The following is a 17,824-nucleotide window of genomic DNA, read 5'->3' on the forward strand; positions in this document are numbered from 1 at the left end:
AAAAGTGTATGACCTACAACTTAATCAATACGAAAGTTAAAAAAGAAACATATGAAAATTAATTCCATATAAATATTGATTCAAGTTTACCCTTTTTTTTCAAGTTTAGTTGAATGTAAAGAGAAACAAAAAGTGTAGAGTATATCACAACTTAATCAATACGAAATTTAAAGAAGAAACATATGAAAATTAACTCCATATAAATATTGATTCCATTTTTTTTTTTTTACTTTCAACTTTAGTTAAATATAAAGAGAAACAAATTAAAAGTGTAGAGTATATAATTTGAAAAATACATAGCAATTCATCAAGAAAGATCATCTCGAACGTTTTGAATTTTTTCGAGTTGTTCCACTACAAAACAGTCATAGATGATGGTTAACATGTTTTGGCTTAAGATTTTCAAGATTAACTAATGTGGTCTTATTTTTAAAAAAATTGTTTAAAGAAAAAAAAAATTACATCAAATACCCGATTAATAATTTTCCAATTAACTTTCTTCAAGAGAAGGATTCAATAAATAAGGAACTCAGCAAATCAAATATTAATGAAACAATTTTATTTTATAATTTTGCTAAGGTTGTGCTTGTCCATATACCTAGTCGGCCAAAATTTTGAAAAATATAAAAATAAATAGAGGATTAATTAGGTGAGAGTATTAGGCTAAAGGAGGGTGATTAGGGGTGCCAAGTGTACCCCCAACCCCCTCTTTTAGTTATATTATAGATTATTCATGTTCATATCTGGTTTGTAAAATGATGACTAAATATGTATTAAATGATTATATTCAGTGTACTTCTCATTATAGCTCAATAGTTGAGCACCAGCTTTACATGTTGGAGATCTCGAGTTCGAGATATGGAAAAAACATTTAAAATGAATTTCACAAAAAGTCCTCTAGTAAAGCAGACAGGATTTTACCCCAATTAAATGTCGTGCCTTCGGACGGTTTAGTTGGGGTTTCTAGCGTATTGCCCCTAAAAGGGTCACAAATCACAATGTCCTCGTGATCCTCTCATCGTCCAACATCATTAAGGTTGACTTGTGGAAGAATTAGCTAGTTATGGTGTTAATGAGTGAAGTTGAAAGGAGAAAAAAGTTCTTTTATCATTTAAAAGTGTAAAATTTAAAAAATAATGAGTCGTCGAGACTTTTATTAATACTGAAACTTATAAAGTTATTCTTTTGACAATGATTATTACTAATAAGAACGCCCATGTTGGCATACCACCCAGAAGGTAATGAGTTACTCCTACAAAAATGCTTTAAGTCATTTTTTTTTCCATTTATATCATAGATTAGTAATTGATTAATAACTAGGGAAGATTTATTAATGACATTGAAAATACCTAATTATCTTTATCTATATTACTATATATAAAAAGTCTCCAACCTCATAATTAGCTAAAGATATAAACAAAAATTAGTCTAAAAATGACCTAATTGTCCTTATAATGAACTATTTTTAAAAAGAATTTTAAGCAATTAACCACTTTGTTTTTTCTTTTTTAAGAACGGCAAATTATATTAAAATAACAAGCAACTAGCAAAGCACTAGCTGCCAAAAATAGTAGTACAAGTACAAGTAAGTACAATTACAATATATAGGATCAAACAAGAACAGCAAATCCTAAGTACATTACCAAGTAAGTGACAAGCAACGGACATTTAAGTCAGTTCACCAAAAAAATATGTTCATCTAATCGAGTACCAAACATACAACTGAGCAATGATAAGGTCAAACAACAGTTCTCTAGCACGGTTTCCATTACTAAAAACGACATCATTACGATACTTCTAAATCGACTACCACATACACCACATAATAGCTTCAATCATATATTTTTTCTCTAACGAAATATACATGTTATCAATAGAATTTGAAATACTAGAAGGAGTATGCATGGAAAAGGAGCAATTTGAAGCCATTTAGTAACCACTTTGTTTTTAATTAACCAATTTACATTTAAATCATTATTTTACTAACTTACATCTTAAACTCTTAGATTTTAAAATAGTTTCATTATCAACTCTACATTAATTATATTTACATTAACTTATATCAATCAATGTTGAGTTGCTGACACTGTTATGTATTACGCGGGTTCCGTGCTAATGAATTAATAATGAATGGAATATTATGAGTTTGTGATTAAAGGTAATGAATGGAATATTATGAGTTAGTGATTAAAAAACCTTTAATTAAAACTTTTAAAAAAAAAGGAAAACAATTTGATTGGATACGGACATGAAATCTCGACCCGATCCAGTTTTAATACATTCGACTCTATTCGGGCACAACCTGCAATAAATTGATTTAAAAAATTAGGGTTTATTTACCTCACACATATATATACATACACAGACACACATCCACCGTGAAACGGAAACAGATACAGATTTATCAAATTTTTTCTTTTAAAAAAATGAGTTCGCGAGACAAGGATCCAACAACTGCACACCATCAGCCACTACTCAGCAGCCTCGTCGTCCGTCCACCTAACGACGGCGACGACAGCCCTGGCGGCAGCGATTACGAGCCCGGCGAAGTCCGTCCTGATCGTTTCCCTTCTGATACTATTGATAATAATACTAATAACAATTCTCCTCATGGTTCGTTCTTACTCTCTATAAATTATTATTATTTATAGATCTGCTTTTAATTATATATATATATTGATATAGATATATGTATAATTTTGAATATATATTGACAGGAATAGTTTGAGGTTAATAATTTGACCTAATTTTTGCATTTGCATTTATTTGTTTAATTGATTTAGAATTTAGATTACTGAAACTGTTTATCTGCTTGATGATGCTAATTATTATATGATAAAATATATTAAGTCGATTGACAATTTTTTTTTTTTTTAAACCGTAGATAAAAACATCAAAAAAAAAAAGGGATAAGAAATTCATCATTGATTATGGAGTGCTTTGGGTGAGATAGTTTTTCCTGCAGCATTTGTGGTTTCACAATGTAATTGTTTCAGATGCTATAACTGTGAAATGTTATTTGTTTGTTTGGGATTGACTTTTAAACGGCTGGTTCAACTTACTTAGCTACTTGTAACTATGCTTTAAACGGTCATGGTGTCTCGCAACATAAAATCGAAATGGTTCTCGTATTTTGAAACTAAACTTGTTTTTTTTTTGCTGCCATCACAATTTTTTTATTTTGTTGCAAGTACAACAAGACCGGTCTTTTTATTATAACCTGAGTGGATGGTGATCCTTTGCCCTTTATAAACATTTGCAACGGAATTTTCAAAAGCTTCGGGTGGCTGAGACCCAATAAGAGCTTCAGCTTGACTTTGTTTGCTTCAAATGTACTTAAATTTTGTTTCCTGACAATCCTGGAAAGCATGTGTTGGTTTATGATTTTGTTCTTGTAACATTGTAGACACATGATCTTTTCTAGTTTTGTTGTGATTTTGCTTGTGTCGTATGTCTAGCAGCAGACACAGTTGATTTGGATTTTTTAGTTTGTGTGCAAAAGACTATTACGTTGGGTCCACTCAATTAAGTGAAGGATTGGTATTTGGTATGCCTTGTTTCTGTTGGACATTTATATCTATGGTCAGGAGAAGCAGTTTTAGTATTGAATTATGTTAAAGCAGCATGTACATGACAACCCCATAAGGTTCTCATCGCAACAATGTGCTGCTTTTTTTCGTCACTTGGTTCTTTTAATATATCATCATCTATAATAACTTGTGGATGACATTACTTGATCAAACTTAAAACTCATGATCTCCATCTAATATTTTGAGGAACTTTTCTTGCTACTCAAGCAATTGTTAACTCTATTCATGTGGCATTTATATCAATATATGAAACAGTATCATTATGCTGCAAGAAGGTGTTTGCAGCATGTTGTTTATGCCTTTCCTTGTGTGGAGCAATACTCAATTGGAGTGTTAAATTTGTCATTGATTTTACTATTGTGTTTTACAGCTTATAAAAGACAGCTGGTGCAAGAACTTGAGGTCTTGAGGAAGCCGGTTATTTTGATTTGAATGCCGGTATTGATATATATGAGTGTGGGTCTGGGAATTGTTTTTTTGGGTTTTGAAGGGGGGAAATTTAGTTAGGACACCAATGAATGGTCCCGTGTGGTTTGAAAAGGATTACAAAGCTGTTGTGGGGGTTATTATATATTTGGGTCTAATGATAATGGTAATGGGTATGACACATCTTGAAGAACTTATTCTGGTCACTTACGGGTGGTTTTATTAGAATTTAGGGACAAAAGAACTTGGGCACCACTACCTTGGTTTGACTGGTTGCAGGAGAATGTATGCTTTTAACCATCTGGATGCCTTCGGTGGTTAACTGGATTAGTTCTTAGGCATGCTTGCTTGGAGATGCTATCTGGTTGTAGTAACTTTGGGACATTTTTGTGATCTGACCACATGTTTTATCATACTAAAGACTAACTTTAGGTTTGTTTCATTACATTCTTTTGGGTCATTGTTTCGAATCAGACAGAGGGTTTCAAGGGAAATAAATAGCTGGGTTGTGTGAGTTTCATGACTAGGTTTAAATAGTTAATGTCCGATGGGAATTGGTATCTGCTTTCTATGTGGTTTCCCTTGCTATATTGCTGTTCGCTGCAGGCGGTTAGCAAAATTGGACGGTTTTTTTTATCTTACTGTCTGTACTGACACTATTTCACTGAACTGTGCCTTCACATTATATGTATACGGGCTTAGCATAGATGAGATCTTCTGGTAGTTATACTTTCTTTGACACCTGGTGCTTGAGATTAATGAGCGGGCTTTCATTTTCAGGTCTTTTAATGGTAAATTTACAATTATATACACTTAAGTGGCTAGGTCTGGTATTGTAGTTGACCAGTTGTATCTTGCTTACTCGAGACTCCAAACAGTAACTGATTGGGGCTGGTTATCTAAAGGTACAATGTGGACTATTAGTAAATGGGCTTGATGCAACTTCCTTGCTAATTACTGGACATGTGAATGTTGATTATGGTTTAGTTTATTGGGTTGTTTATGGAAGAGATACTTGGTATTACATCTTATATATGTTGGTGTGACTTTCTTTTAATGCTTCGGATTTAATTGGCTTTCAGGGTATAGAATGCGTGCAGGTTCTACTTCTCCAGCACACCGTGGAAATGGAAGTCGTCACTACAGTCCTGACTATGATCATACAGATAGTCCTCGCAACCGTGCATTTGGCAGAGAGAGAGATACTAGTAGGTATCGAGATTATTCGCCACCTCCTTATGGCCGTGGCAGGTTTGGAGGTGGCAGGTTTGGAGGCGGAAGGTTTGGAGGTGGTAGGTTTGGGGGTGGCAGATTTGGTGGTGGTAGGTTTGGTGGTAGGTTTGATGGCCCTCCTCACGCTGGCTTCAGAGGTGGTGATGTTATACCTAGAAATAACCCTAATGTGCGCCCACGAGAGGGAGATTGGATGTGCACTGATCCGACGTAAGTTCCGAGCCCTTCTATTTGTTATTCTGCGTAGAACAGCAGTTGGAAGTTGAAACAACATTTTTTGTAGGTTTTTGCTCAATGATGGGTGGTTTTACGTATTTTGTTTCATTGGGTTTTTATGGAGGTTGCATGATCTGTAAGTTGGGCAAAATGGGTAATGGGTTAAAACTAAAAACAAGTCATATTGGGCTGGGTTGAACTGTCCACTTATAATCCATATCTCTAAATATATTAAACAAGTAGGCAATTAGTGTGTCAAATACAGCTTTTTACCCGTTTGAGCCATTCCCTTTTTCACTAGCCTTTTGTTAACATTACGTGGTTAACTTGCTAGACATCAAGCCAAATTGACCCATCATGGATTGAAATCTCCACCTCTAGGTTTGTGCATCAATATTAAACAGGAGAGTGTGATTTTTATGCTTTGAAACCTGGCGCATGGTTTGTGCATCAATATTAAACAGGAGAGTGTGATTTTTATGCTTTGAAACCTGGTGCATGGTTCGTGGATTGTTATTTTGGTATATATATGCTTCCCTTTTTAAAGCAAATTTATTTTTCTCTTACTTGGTTTCTTGTTGGTATTATCTCTCAGATGCAACAATCTGAACTTTGCAAGGCGTGAATACTGTAACAACTGCAATCGGTCCCGTTACACTCTAGGGAGTCCTAGAAGAGGCTACCCTGGCCCACCTCTCATGCCACGCCGGTTCCCTGGACCTCCACTTGACCGGTCACCAGGGAGATCTTTCAATGGCTATCGGTCCCCTCCTCGAGGTTTTGGTAGAGATGGCCCTAGGGATTTTGGCATGCCAGTTCCTCCACTGCACCACCCCAGGCATGAAGGGCGGTTTTTCAGGGATCATCACAGGCCTGACTACTTCGAAGATGAGATGCGAGAGAGGAACAGATTTGACAGGCCAGGGCCACCACTGGATTGGGGAAGAGACAGAAAAGTGTATGACAGGCGCCCACCTCTATCCCCACCCGGATCACCACCACCACCTTCTTTGGGGCGTGCAGGCAGTGGACGATGGGTTCGTGATGAAAGAGAACGAAGCAGGTCTCCTGTTAGGGGCGGGCTAGAGTCACCTAAAGATTATAGGCGAGATGGTTACTTGGACAGGGGGCGTGATGAGCGCAGGGCTGTGGAACGTGGTCCATATTAGATTTGAGATTTATTTAGAGGTTTTGGGTTTAGGAGAGTGTAAACTTGTGTTGAATGCTTGACTCATGTGGTTCAGGTGTGTTGCAAATGTTGTGAACTCTTATTAGATAATGGTTATGCTTTGCCGCTTTGGTGGTTTCATTTTTTAAAAGGGCTATCTAGACATGATAGTTTTGTAAATACAAAATCGACGGTCAAAAAAGCAACCTCAATTTGCTGTCACTCAGAGTTGATAGGTCAGGACAAAAGAGTGACTTAATGTTTGCTATTTTATTTGAAGCAATTCATTTTTAATTAGTGACGGCGAACTTTCAAGTAAAATCAAAATATCTTTTTGAAGTGCTATCTGGGAGACCATTTTCTATTTAAATTAGGACTAGTCGAACTCGATTTGTACTATGATGAACAAGGACGTAAATATACATTATTCATAGTGATGCTAGGGGTGAGGTGCCAGACAAAATGATACCAGTCTAAGTTTTATACTCCCTCCGTCTCAATTTAAATGTCCTATTTTGACTTGTCAAGTCTTCCTTTCATAACTTTGACCGTAAATAATTTTGTTTATGTTATATATTACTTGATGAAAATCATATCAATGTAAAATACATTTAAAACCCTATCCAATCATATATATTATATCAAATATTATATAATACAAACAAAAATATTAACGGTCAAAGTTAAGCACGAAAGACCCAAAATGTCAAACTATGACATTTAAATTGGGACGGAATGAGTATTAAGAAACGGTTTTTGGTCTGAAAAATGGTTCTTCGTTTCGGAAAAAGCTATTAAATCAGGACTAGATTTGTACAAATAGTTGGCCATCAGTTCCGTAATTTGGTAACACCCACTAATAAATGATGCAACTGCTAAAAACAGTCGCCTTACCAATAACAAAGACAAATCAAGCCACTGACACATTTGAAACTTATTTCATGTATATGGAACTAAAATCAGAGATATACATAGAAGAAAATGGAACTGCTAAATCACATTTCCAAGTACAAATATATTTAACTCGACTAGTACAAATAAAGAACCCAAGTACAAATATCCAGAAAAAGACGATAAAGAACCCAAGTACAAATAGTTAACTCGACTAGTAAAGCAAACTTATTTAACAGCAGATACTATATTTATTAATCACAAAAGCAGCATCTTTCTTGTAAAATAATAATTGACGTGTTGCCGTTGCCTACAGACAAGACCTCGAACTTGCAGATGTCGATAATGGAGCACTCTGCAAAAGCCAAAAACATATCAGAATCTTATGTAAAAATTACCCCGGAAAAAAGTGAACAAAAACGAACGGAAAGGCTCATCCTCACCAGTGGGACCCCGTTTTTGGCTCTTTCTTCAAGAAATCTTGACGGCTTATAGAAGTTTCCGTATCTTTCAGACCATTTTTTGAGACTTGCATATATGTGTTTAGCCCCAACTAGGTCTCCCCAGAACACAATACCACCACTGCAATAAATTAAAGATAGATTATAAAAACATGTTTTTCGTTGTCCTAAAATGATCAGATCAAGAATGGCATATATAGATAGAATAACTAACCGGTAAGAGGGAAAACTCATTCCAAGAACAGATGCAACATCAAGATCAGATGCCCGAACCACAACTCCTTCCTCTAGAACCCGACAAGCCTCATTCACCACCGGAAACAGTACCATCTCCACAACTTCTTGATCAGTGATATTTATAGACTGGCACACATATTTCAGGAAACATATTACTTGCAAGTTTGTGCTCTCTGTTTAGGTAATTCGACAAAGTGGAAAGAGAGTGGGCCAGACGGGTTCGAAAGCGGTTCCAGTGAAAATGAGTTATTTTTATCTGGGCCAGGTAGAGTTGTGTTGACCACAAACACGTTTTATCCTATCACGACTTATTAAACATAGTTAATGATAACAAAAACAAGACTAACACATATGCTCTTGGCGACTTTCAAGTTTCAACCCATTTGGCGCGTTCAAACTAGTCCTAGATTAGCTTTCTTTTTATGTGATCCACTTGAGACAAGTAACCAATTTCATAAGTGAATGGGGTGAAAGTCAATTTGTATTACCTTCGCAGGATTTTAAGTAGAATTAATAATGGTGTGCTTTGGTAGGTAAATGTGTGAAATAAATATTACCTTCCCTCCAGGAATAAGATTGACTTGTCTTTTAGATTCTTCGATAACCGAGAGCACTTGGGGATCAGGCTTTGGCTTGCTACCTTTCTCGTAAATGTAATATCCTTTTCCATTATTTTTACCTGGAACAGAGGTCTTGTGTAAACAAAAGAGCATTGCTTTCAAGGTCATGACAATATGAACGTAACATAACACATAAAATGCCTTACCATTTCGTCCACTTTTAATCAGAAGGTCATTTAAAGGAGCAGTGAATGTGCGATCAGGAAAAGCAGTAGCAAATTCTTTAGCTACAGCAACAGCTACACCATATCCAGCTAAATCCTGAAGTCTATAATCAAAATTGCAAACGATATTCTTGAAATCCGATTTCCCCACAATGGTAGTTTGAATTGCAGGACAGCATATAAAAGTAGTTTTCAAGTTCAAATTTGAATAGAGTATACGGAAAATTTTAGAACACATCCCTATCGTGTATACGTGTCTCTTGACACACTCAATTTAAGGATACGACATTTGAATAATAATGTAAGGAACTCATATCAAACTGAAGTTTAAAAGCAGGTGTCAACCTCATATAAAAGCCAAGGTGAAGAACTTACTGGAGTGGTCCCATGGGGAGTCCAAAGCTGGTGATCAGCCTATCAATTCTATAAAAATCGACACCTAAATGAAGCAAAAGTTGTGCTCCCTGATTGTATGGGAAGAAGGTGCGATTAACAGCAAACCCTGTACAATTTCCCACCACAACAGGAGATTTCTTTATCATTTTCCCAACTGTCATAAGGTCAAGAATGACTTGTGCAGAAGTCTTCTCTGTTCGGACTATTTCCAGTAGAGGCATCACATGAGCCGGACTGTAATCATTATACAAGAGAAATAAGCCTTTTAAAAAAAATAAAAGAGAAATAAAGGTTAGTTCAGAATTCTCATTCTTGAGTAGAGATGGCAAGATTTTCGTGTCAATACAGCAAGAGATGAAACATGTCATTTTTACTATATCCTTGAAACGGTACTTCTTAAGAAAAAATTGATGCATTTCCATGATTACAATAACAATATTCTAAAAAGATTTAGTTTGTTCGGCTTTTTACTAATAGATTAATTTGACCCATTTGAAATAAAACACAACCTAATTGACCAATTCAACTCTAAATGGGTTAAAGTGGCCACCTCTAATCTTCATTTTTTTTATACCACGGGTGTTAGTAATCTCGGAGGTTCATCCAAAGAGTACCACTAATACCCATTTTAGGTAAGTTTTCTCAAGTTATCTGCTTTATAACAAAAACATCAAAAAATAGTACAAAGATGTGGATTCTGTTATTTAACCTGAAGAAATGTGCGCCCACAACTCGATCTTGAGATTTAATTTTCTGTCCTACTAAATTGAGGTCAATGGTAGACGTATTGGTTGCCAAAATGCAATGAGGAGGACATATGTTCTCAATCTCACTAAAGATCTTTTGCTTTAATGGAACATTCTCTATAACTGCCTGCGATTAGAACAGCTCAATTTAGCAATGATAGAGTTATCAAACAGTGTTACGTATAAGGTTCATATTCTAATTTTTTTAGGATGTTATAACTTAATCTTAAGGAGAGCATACCTCTATAACCATATCTACATCTTTAAATTGTGAGTAGTCTAATACCCCTGTAACCATTGACAAGGCTTTCTCAGCTTGAGTCTGTCCTAACTTCTTCCTTGCAACCAAACTTCTAACATTTGCTACCACCACAAAGTATAATCACATTAAGATTCATAACAACAGAAATCCCTTTTATTAATATAGGTAAGTTACATAATCAACTAAGACACTCTAAATTTACAGGTCGCAAGATGGGCAGGTAAGATAACAGGTTAAACCTGATTTAGTAAAAACAGTCTTTTTTTTTTTTTACTTCATTCAAAAAATAATACAATGCATTAAATGTGATTACAAAATACAAACATGATAGTACTAAATTCAGAATCTAAATCTTGGATAGAACAATTTAGGAGTGCGTTTGAAAGACTTTCGATCACCTTTAACCTTTTGACCTGCTTGACCCATTCCCCTTGCAATATTTTTCTATTTAACCCCTTGAGATAAAACTGAACCTAAATCGACCATTAATTATTAACGGGTCAATATTGGCACCTATCTAAAATGGATAAAAGTATACCTTCAATTGTTTTTATTCCCTTCTGCAGATACTCAGAGTTGACTTCCTTGAGAACAACATTTATATTACTAAGGATAAGGGCGGTAGCTATTCCAGAGCCCATTAGACCGCCACCAATCACAGCAACCTTCTTGACACTCCCTGGCTTGAGACCAACATCAGTAACTTTAGGTACCTGTTGATTGAAGAATACAAAGTTTAGATTGTAGATATATTGAAATTTGAGGGCACAAGATAATAGATGTACATAAATATAAGATTGTACCTTGGAAATTGCACGTTGTGCAAAAAATATATGAACAAGACCTTTTGCTGTGTCTGAAAGAACAAGCTCATTGAACACCTTGACCTCCTGAAGAACAAAATTTTATATCTTCTTTAGCTTGTATTAATAGATATGTAATATTGAATAATTAGAATCATATGACCGGCTGTTATAAACTGTACTGCAATAAATTATAAAGATGTGTTTCTTTCTGCCTGAATTTGTAATACTAACCTTTGACGACGTTGAATACTTGACAGACTTTATATGATATTTAAAAAATCATAAAATACACGTATATAGCTAAATTGACTCTATTTATTAGTGAATAACTTTTGGTGTAGAAGGTATCAATATGTTTATCCAAATTATTAGATGATCACTTTCAAATGCATTTCCAATCTCATCAGCAAGAGAGAGAAATGTTAAACAAAAATACCCGAAGAACACCAGCATATCCTCCATGAATAATGCCTTCCTCAATCACATCAAGGCATGCTTGATGTTGTGGCATATTAGGAGCTGTTCGTTTGGCTAGTTGTCGAGCATTTTTGATTATCTCGCGTGCTTCTGATAAGGAACCGATCTTGTCAATACGATGAAGTGAACGCACCCAAGGTCTACGCCCTTCTGCGATGTCTAAAGCCCATTGCCTAGACACATTCAACAATTCTTGAGGAGGTACAATTGCATCAATGAGACCAAGTTTTGCACCTTCCTCGGAGAGTATCGGTTTGGATGTCTACAAGAGAAATTCTTAATTAATATCACAGATTTACTTAAAAGTTCATGACGATTAAACACTACAGCTGGAACAATTTGACCCATATAACCTGTTCTGATTTAAGCTAAGCGTTATGGTTGGATTATATGACCTATCAACAGTAGACCTAACCCTAATAGACCCACTCATAAGTGATAATTAAATGGGTTGAAATTAGGAGTGAAGAGCTCACCAGCATCATATCAATCGCCTTTGACAACCCCACAAGCCTAGGAAGTCTTTGCGTACCTTCAAAACCATATTACATATATGATAAACTCCCTTCATAAAATCATATTAATATATATTTACAAAAAGTTATTAAAGTTATATGCACCTCCAAAACCTGGCATCACTCCGAGAGACAGTTCAGGCAAGCCAAGTTGAGTTTTTGGAGCTGCAATACGGGCATGGCACCCCTGCATAAACCAATAAGATAAACTCGTTTTAGGTAAATATTGAGGCAAAATATAAATAAACAAAAACAAAAATACAAACCATTGCAACTTCTAGGCCACCCCCAAGTGCAAGTCCTTGTACAGCAGCAACTATGGGCTTCTTGGCATCTAGGTGTACCCAAAAGATACAGCGAAGCAAATTGTATTAATGAATAAAGACCTTTACACAAAAAGGAGGAGCCGAGGAGGTGAGAATATGAGTGCGTAACTTCTCATTTCAGATGATCTTACCTAGGGTTGAGTTGAACCAACCCATTCCATCTTTTACAGTTTTACATCTATCTTTCTAAATTTGAATTATTAATGTCTATTAGAAATAAAATATTTATTGTCAAAATAACAATTTGTATCTCTAATTAAAACAGATTTTTAAATTTCAAAAAGAAATCAAGATGATTTTAAGCAATTGATCTCACTTTGGTTGACTTCATTTGACCAGTAAGGAATTAAAAAGTTCACCCATTTGACTTTGGAGAAAAAAAACACCCAAGTCAATCCGTTTTAGGTAAATGCCACCTCTACAACAAATATTAGTGATTGGGAAACTAACCTTCAAGGGTGTTATTTACCAAGGAAACAGATACATCAGGTAGTTGATTTATGTCTCCTGTCATGTTAAAAGCCAATTCTCAACACAGGTTTGAGGAGCATACAGAAAAATATCAAAGAGAAAAAACATATAGAACGCTAGCTGTTATGAAGGTGACGCCGAAGAAGTTATACCAGTCTTGTGAACTTTCTGAAACACATTGATGTCAAATCCACCGGAAAATCTCCCATTATTCCCTTCATAGAGAAAGAAAGATCGGCTTTAGGCATGCAAGTTATTAGTTTGACTCGATAATCCACTGAATATATAAAGCATAATTCCAAAAGAATAACAGTTGAAGATATTAGTTATGAATTAGTAACAAACTTTGCATCAACAGTGTAGGAAATTGCAAATCAATTTACTTTGTTCTGATAAATCTCATCTTATGACCCACTAGTGAAAATGAATCGTTCTTATGAAAAATAAAAATTGGCTATTTTTTGAATTTCTGATCTTGTTGACGTTAATCATATGGGTATCACATTTGTTCAAGAACAAGGGCAAAAGAGCGTTCGAATATCCTAACATAAGTCTTAAAAATCAGTGTTTTTCTCAAAAACTTTGTATCTTATATCATTATGTTTACTTGGGTATGACACTATTACTCATTAAAACTTTCAAACTGGTGATATTAGTCTCTAGATAATATGCATATCAAATGCCAAGTTAAACCTGTGTTCTCAAAGGCTTAACACTGTCGAGTGTTTAAAACTTTGAATAGATGAATTATTTACAACAATTCCTTCCACTAAACATACCATAAGTCATAAGTCATAACTATATTTTCAAATAGTTTTTCCAAAGACTCATTATATTATTAAGTTCTATCAAAAACCCTTATTAACAAATGGAAGTTTGGTCATTCTATATCGAACCTAAATCATATTGGTCTACCAAAACAGACTATCTTGATGAAATTTTTTCGAGTTCAAGATTTCAAGTGGTTGGCAGTCACTTTCTTTGTTTGGTTTTACCAGACAGATCCTAAATGTAAATATTTATTATAAGGCTTTTGCTAACCATAACCGCCCGCTAATGTTAAAGATCAACCATCATGTACAACATTTTACTAATTGTAAACCATAGCAATGACAGCCCAATAAAAAAAGTAAAAGATGAATATAAGAAATTACCAGTCAAAACAATTGCTTTGACATCATCTCTTCTCATAGCTTCTGCAAATTTCTCTTTCAATCCAGCAAGAACTTTCAAAAAAATTTTAAAAAAAATGGTTAGTCATTAACACGAAATAAAAACTGAAGATTTTCCAACTACCAAATACAAACTACATCTTTATCACTAGATCTAAGAACCCAATTAAAATCAAAACAAGACAATTACATACAACAAAATCACAGAAAAAAATGATTGATAAAGTAAGGTGCTTTTCATGAAAGATTAAAAACCCAGTTGAAATAAAATCAAGAAAAAGATATACAACAAAAGCCCAGAGAAAATAATTGATAAAGTAAGGTGCTTTTTATGAGATTTAATTATCATTTTATTTATCAAAAAAAAATCCAATTGGAAAGAAAGAAGCTTACTTGGGAGAGCTAAAGCATTAACAGGAGGATTAGAAATGGTGATCAAAGCAACACCATCAGAACCAACTTCCATGGTGACAGATATCTGTGCCATTTTTGGTTATTTTGTTTGTTGAGCAGACAGAGTGATAGAGAGTCCTAACAAAGTCAATATGCAAAGAAGAAGATGATCACTATATATAGGTGTGTGTATATATATGAAGATTCGTACAGAGATTGAAAAAGCAATATAAAAGGGTGAGGGTTGGTTAGAGTCAGTGTGAAAAACTTGACCAAAGGAAGTCAACAACTCACCAAGCTTGTGTGTTAGATTGTTTATTGCATCTATTTTATTTATAAAAAAATGTGTTTAGCAATTATTTGCATCTATCACTTTTGGCTCACAATTCTATGCCTAAAATAGATTTAGCATGAAAGTTGAAAACTTGAAATGTTTAAATTCTATCTACAGTATTAAATCCAACCTTATCATCAAAAAATGATTATTAACTTTTAAATAAAATTTAATCCAAAATGAAATGTTTTGTTCTATCTGCATATTAATTCATCCTTATCATCCAAAATTATATAGAAATTATTATTTAACTTTTAAATAAAATTTAATCCAAGGTTACCAATTCAACAGAACTTTTTAAAAATGAATGATGCCCTTTTTACCCTTTCAAAAAAAGAAAATAGATCTACTATTAACAAATATACTTGTATTTTAATTAACTAGGTATAATAAAACAAATCTCTATCTCTATATTAAATAAAAAGGGATTGTAATGACATCATCATTTTATAAAGTTATCTTATTTGTCACTTCTAATATTTTTCTTAAAATTTGTTTTTTTATAATTTAATTATAAATTCATAAATACTTTCTTTCTTGAAGTTTATTTATTTATTTTATTTATAATGTCATTTTAAGAAAAAATGTTTTTATTTTCTTTTGAACACTCTAATAATTTGTACATAGCAAATTTCTAAATTATGTGCATATTATGTGGGTTAATAAACAAATTATATTTATTTAAAACATAATGTATATTATTTTGAGGTTATGAGTAAAGAGTAGCGAGGATACATTTTTACAATTTGTTAATGTGCCCGGGTTGAACCCGGGTATATTAGCTAGTATCAAATTAAAATAAATAATATAATAGGTTTATCTTCACTGAAAAATCACCGTGTATCATGAAAAAGTGAGTGTGGGGTTGTCACAAACCTAAGTTTGGTGAAAAACCTCTCACATATTAATATTTTAATATTAATGAATAAATAATCAGCCCCCTGATTTTTATGGAATTAAAAATCAAGATGTGAGGGGTTTTTCACCCAAGTTGGGTGTAGGACTACCCCACCTTACCTTCCCATATATATATATATATATATATATATATATATATATATATATATATATATTTTGTGTGGATGGGAATATAAGACTGTCGGGTATTTTAGTTTAGGTGTGGAACATTCACATATTGTTTTTTTAATTTATAAAAATCATGGGGGCCCATGCATTTATTTATTAAACAATAAATAATAAAATATTAGTATATGAGGGGTTCCACACCTAAGCTTAGGTGTTGGATAACCTTATAAAAATTTTCTCATATATATATATGTGTGTGTGTGTGTGTGTGCGCGCGCTTCATGAATATTTTATCATATATATACATACATATATATGTGTGTGTGTGTGCGCGCGTGCGCGCTTCATGAATATTTTATCATAATCTGAAGTTCAAAATATTGTCTTATTTGTTTTACTTTAATATTTGTTTTACAATAATCAACCTCAACACTTGTATATATCCAACTTTTTATTTGATGAGTCGAGAAACAAAATGCATCATTCGTAATAGATAATGCAGCATGATACGCGTTAGGGGGTGTTTGGTGTTGTATTTTCAAAAATGATTTTTTTGCATTTTCAAAATAGATTTCGTGTTTCCAAAAGACCAAAACTGTAAAACTGCGTTTTAAAAAAGCATGCATGTACATGTTTTTTCAAAACTGCGTTTTCACAGCAGATAATCACTTTTTCATCAAAACACTTTTTAAAGATTGACAGTGACGGCCTTGAGAATTGCAACACCCAAGTCGACTATGGAGAAAAACGCTCTTAATTTCTAGCGAATTCAAATATACAAATATATTTTTTTAATAAATGATAACTAATGTTAAAATATAAAATATGTACATAACAATGTTATAATAATAATATATAGATTATTATATTAGATGACGGACAGTCTTATATTCACTTTTCTCTCTCTCTCTCTCTCTCTCTATATATATAATATATACATTATTAGAGGGACAATTAAATAAGAACAGTTTTAAAATAAGAACGGTGAGAACACCTTAAAAACATCATTTTGATGCATTAAAAGTCCATAAAACTAACATAGTGCAGAACTAATTATCTTTTTTTAAGTGTTTAACAATACATTGATTCATCAAAATCCAAAAAAATCATGTTTTTTTGATGATTATGCATCCAAGATGGATGCACAATACAAAAAACATAATTATTTCGATTTTGACGGATGAATGTGTTGTTAAACACTTAAATAAAGATAATTAGTTGTAACATCCCAATATTTTAAGGTAATAGAAAATTAACCTTTTTTGTAGTTTTGACATTAAAATAAATTCCTTGTATTTTGTTTTGAGATGAGGGTTTAAATTAGATGGAACTTTAGTGGCTAGCGGGTGTTTTACCCACTAAATATGATTTGGGACGTGGCTATCAGGGAGATAAGCTAGCCACAATTCCACTTCTTTCTTATTCACAAACTCTTTTCTCTTCTAACTACTCCCTCTTCTCAAAGTCCTTCAAATCCATGCAATTGAAACTTCAAAACTAAAAGTAAAAAATTGTATTCCTGAAATAATAACAATAATCATCTCCAATTGAATTAAAAATTTGAAGTTTGGGGTTTTCTTGGAGGTGGTGGTGACCGAAATATTGAGGAAGAAAAAGGGGAAGAATTTCCATTTGAAAAGCCTAATTCTTTGTCTCTCATTTTTTAAGTATTGATTTCATAACCCTAGTTTTATTTGTTATTGAAATTTAGGGTTCTTAACCTTAGAATTTGGGGGTTTATGTTAATTGAAATTTCCAAGAAGAACCCTAATATTTTGATTTGGGAATTTTTAGTTTGATTTAAAGAGTTGGTGATAATGGAAAATCCCCCATAATAAGAAATCCATATTTGGCGGTGTTTGGCTATAAATCATGAAACCAAGTTCTATCATGA

At 33.5% G+C, this 17,824-nt stretch overlaps 2 protein-coding genes across 3 annotated transcripts; one reads left to right on the forward strand and one right to left on the reverse strand.

Annotated features, from left to right (window-relative positions):
• Positions 1-2,336: 2,336 nt before the first annotated feature.
• On the forward strand, positions 2,337-6,784 carry LOC122595085 (transcription initiation factor TFIID subunit 15b). 2 transcript variants are annotated; one of them, XM_043767383.1, is made up of 3 exons: positions 2,337-2,613; positions 5,099-5,459; positions 6,061-6,784. In XM_043767383.1, exons 1-3 carry the CDS (start codon positions 2,427-2,429, stop codon positions 6,632-6,634), a joined length of 1,122 nt encoding a protein of 373 aa, XP_043623318.1. In that variant the 5' UTR covers positions 2,337-2,426; the 3' UTR covers positions 6,635-6,784. The 2 variants fall into 2 exon arrangements, with proteins under 2 accessions (XP_043623318.1, XP_043623319.1); XM_043767384.1 differs by lacking the exon at positions 2,337-2,613 and adding an exon at positions 3,961-4,448.
• A 797-nt stretch (positions 6,785-7,581) lies between these two features.
• LOC122595274 (peroxisomal fatty acid beta-oxidation multifunctional protein AIM1-like) lies at positions 7,582-14,773 on the reverse strand. The gene is made up of 18 exons (XM_043767613.1): positions 14,571-14,773; positions 14,160-14,231; positions 13,158-13,220; positions 12,985-13,041; positions 12,475-12,542; positions 12,314-12,395; positions 12,170-12,225; positions 11,653-11,955; positions 11,214-11,300; positions 10,949-11,123; positions 10,390-10,511; positions 10,112-10,275; positions 9,382-9,636; positions 8,989-9,110; positions 8,780-8,901; positions 8,200-8,348; positions 7,968-8,106; positions 7,582-7,879 (listed from the first exon to the last, which is right to left on the reverse strand). The coding sequence occupies exons 1-18, from the start codon at positions 14,662-14,664 to the stop codon at positions 7,835-7,837; spliced, it is 2,175 nt and encodes a 724-aa protein (XP_043623548.1). The 5' UTR covers positions 14,665-14,773; the 3' UTR covers positions 7,582-7,834.
• Between the last annotated feature and the right edge of the window lie 3,051 nt (positions 14,774-17,824).

The sequence above is a fragment of the Erigeron canadensis genome, chromosome 4 (genome assembly GCF_010389155.1).
Source record: "Erigeron canadensis isolate Cc75 chromosome 4, C_canadensis_v1, whole genome shotgun sequence".
Taxonomy (NCBI): domain Eukaryota; kingdom Viridiplantae; phylum Streptophyta; class Magnoliopsida; order Asterales; family Asteraceae; genus Erigeron; species Erigeron canadensis.

Excerpts from the sequence above, each read along its gene's own strand:
- LOC122595085 (XM_043767383.1), top strand. The coding sequence starts at position 2,427 with ATGAGTTCGCGAGACAAGGATCCAACAACTGCACACCATCAGCCACTA. Across the intron at positions 2,614-5,098 it reads TAATAACAATTCTCCTCATG|GGTATAGAATGCGTGCAGGT; the intron begins GTTCGTTCTTAC and ends ATTGGCTTTCAG. Across the intron at positions 5,460-6,060 it reads TGGATGTGCACTGATCCGAC|ATGCAACAATCTGAACTTTG; the intron begins GTAAGTTCCGAG and ends ATTATCTCTCAG.
- LOC122595274 (XM_043767613.1), bottom strand. The coding sequence starts at position 14,664 with ATGGCACAGATATCTGTCACCATGGAAGTTGGTTCTGATGGTGTTGCT. Across the intron at positions 13,042-13,157 it reads TCAGAAAGTTCACAAGACTG|GAGACATAAATCAACTACCT; the intron begins GTATAACTTCTT and ends TTAACATGACAG. Across the intron at positions 11,301-11,652 it reads GATATGCTGGTGTTCTTCGG|GAGGTCAAGGTGTTCAATGA; the intron begins GTATTTTTGTTT and ends TTTGTTCTTCAG.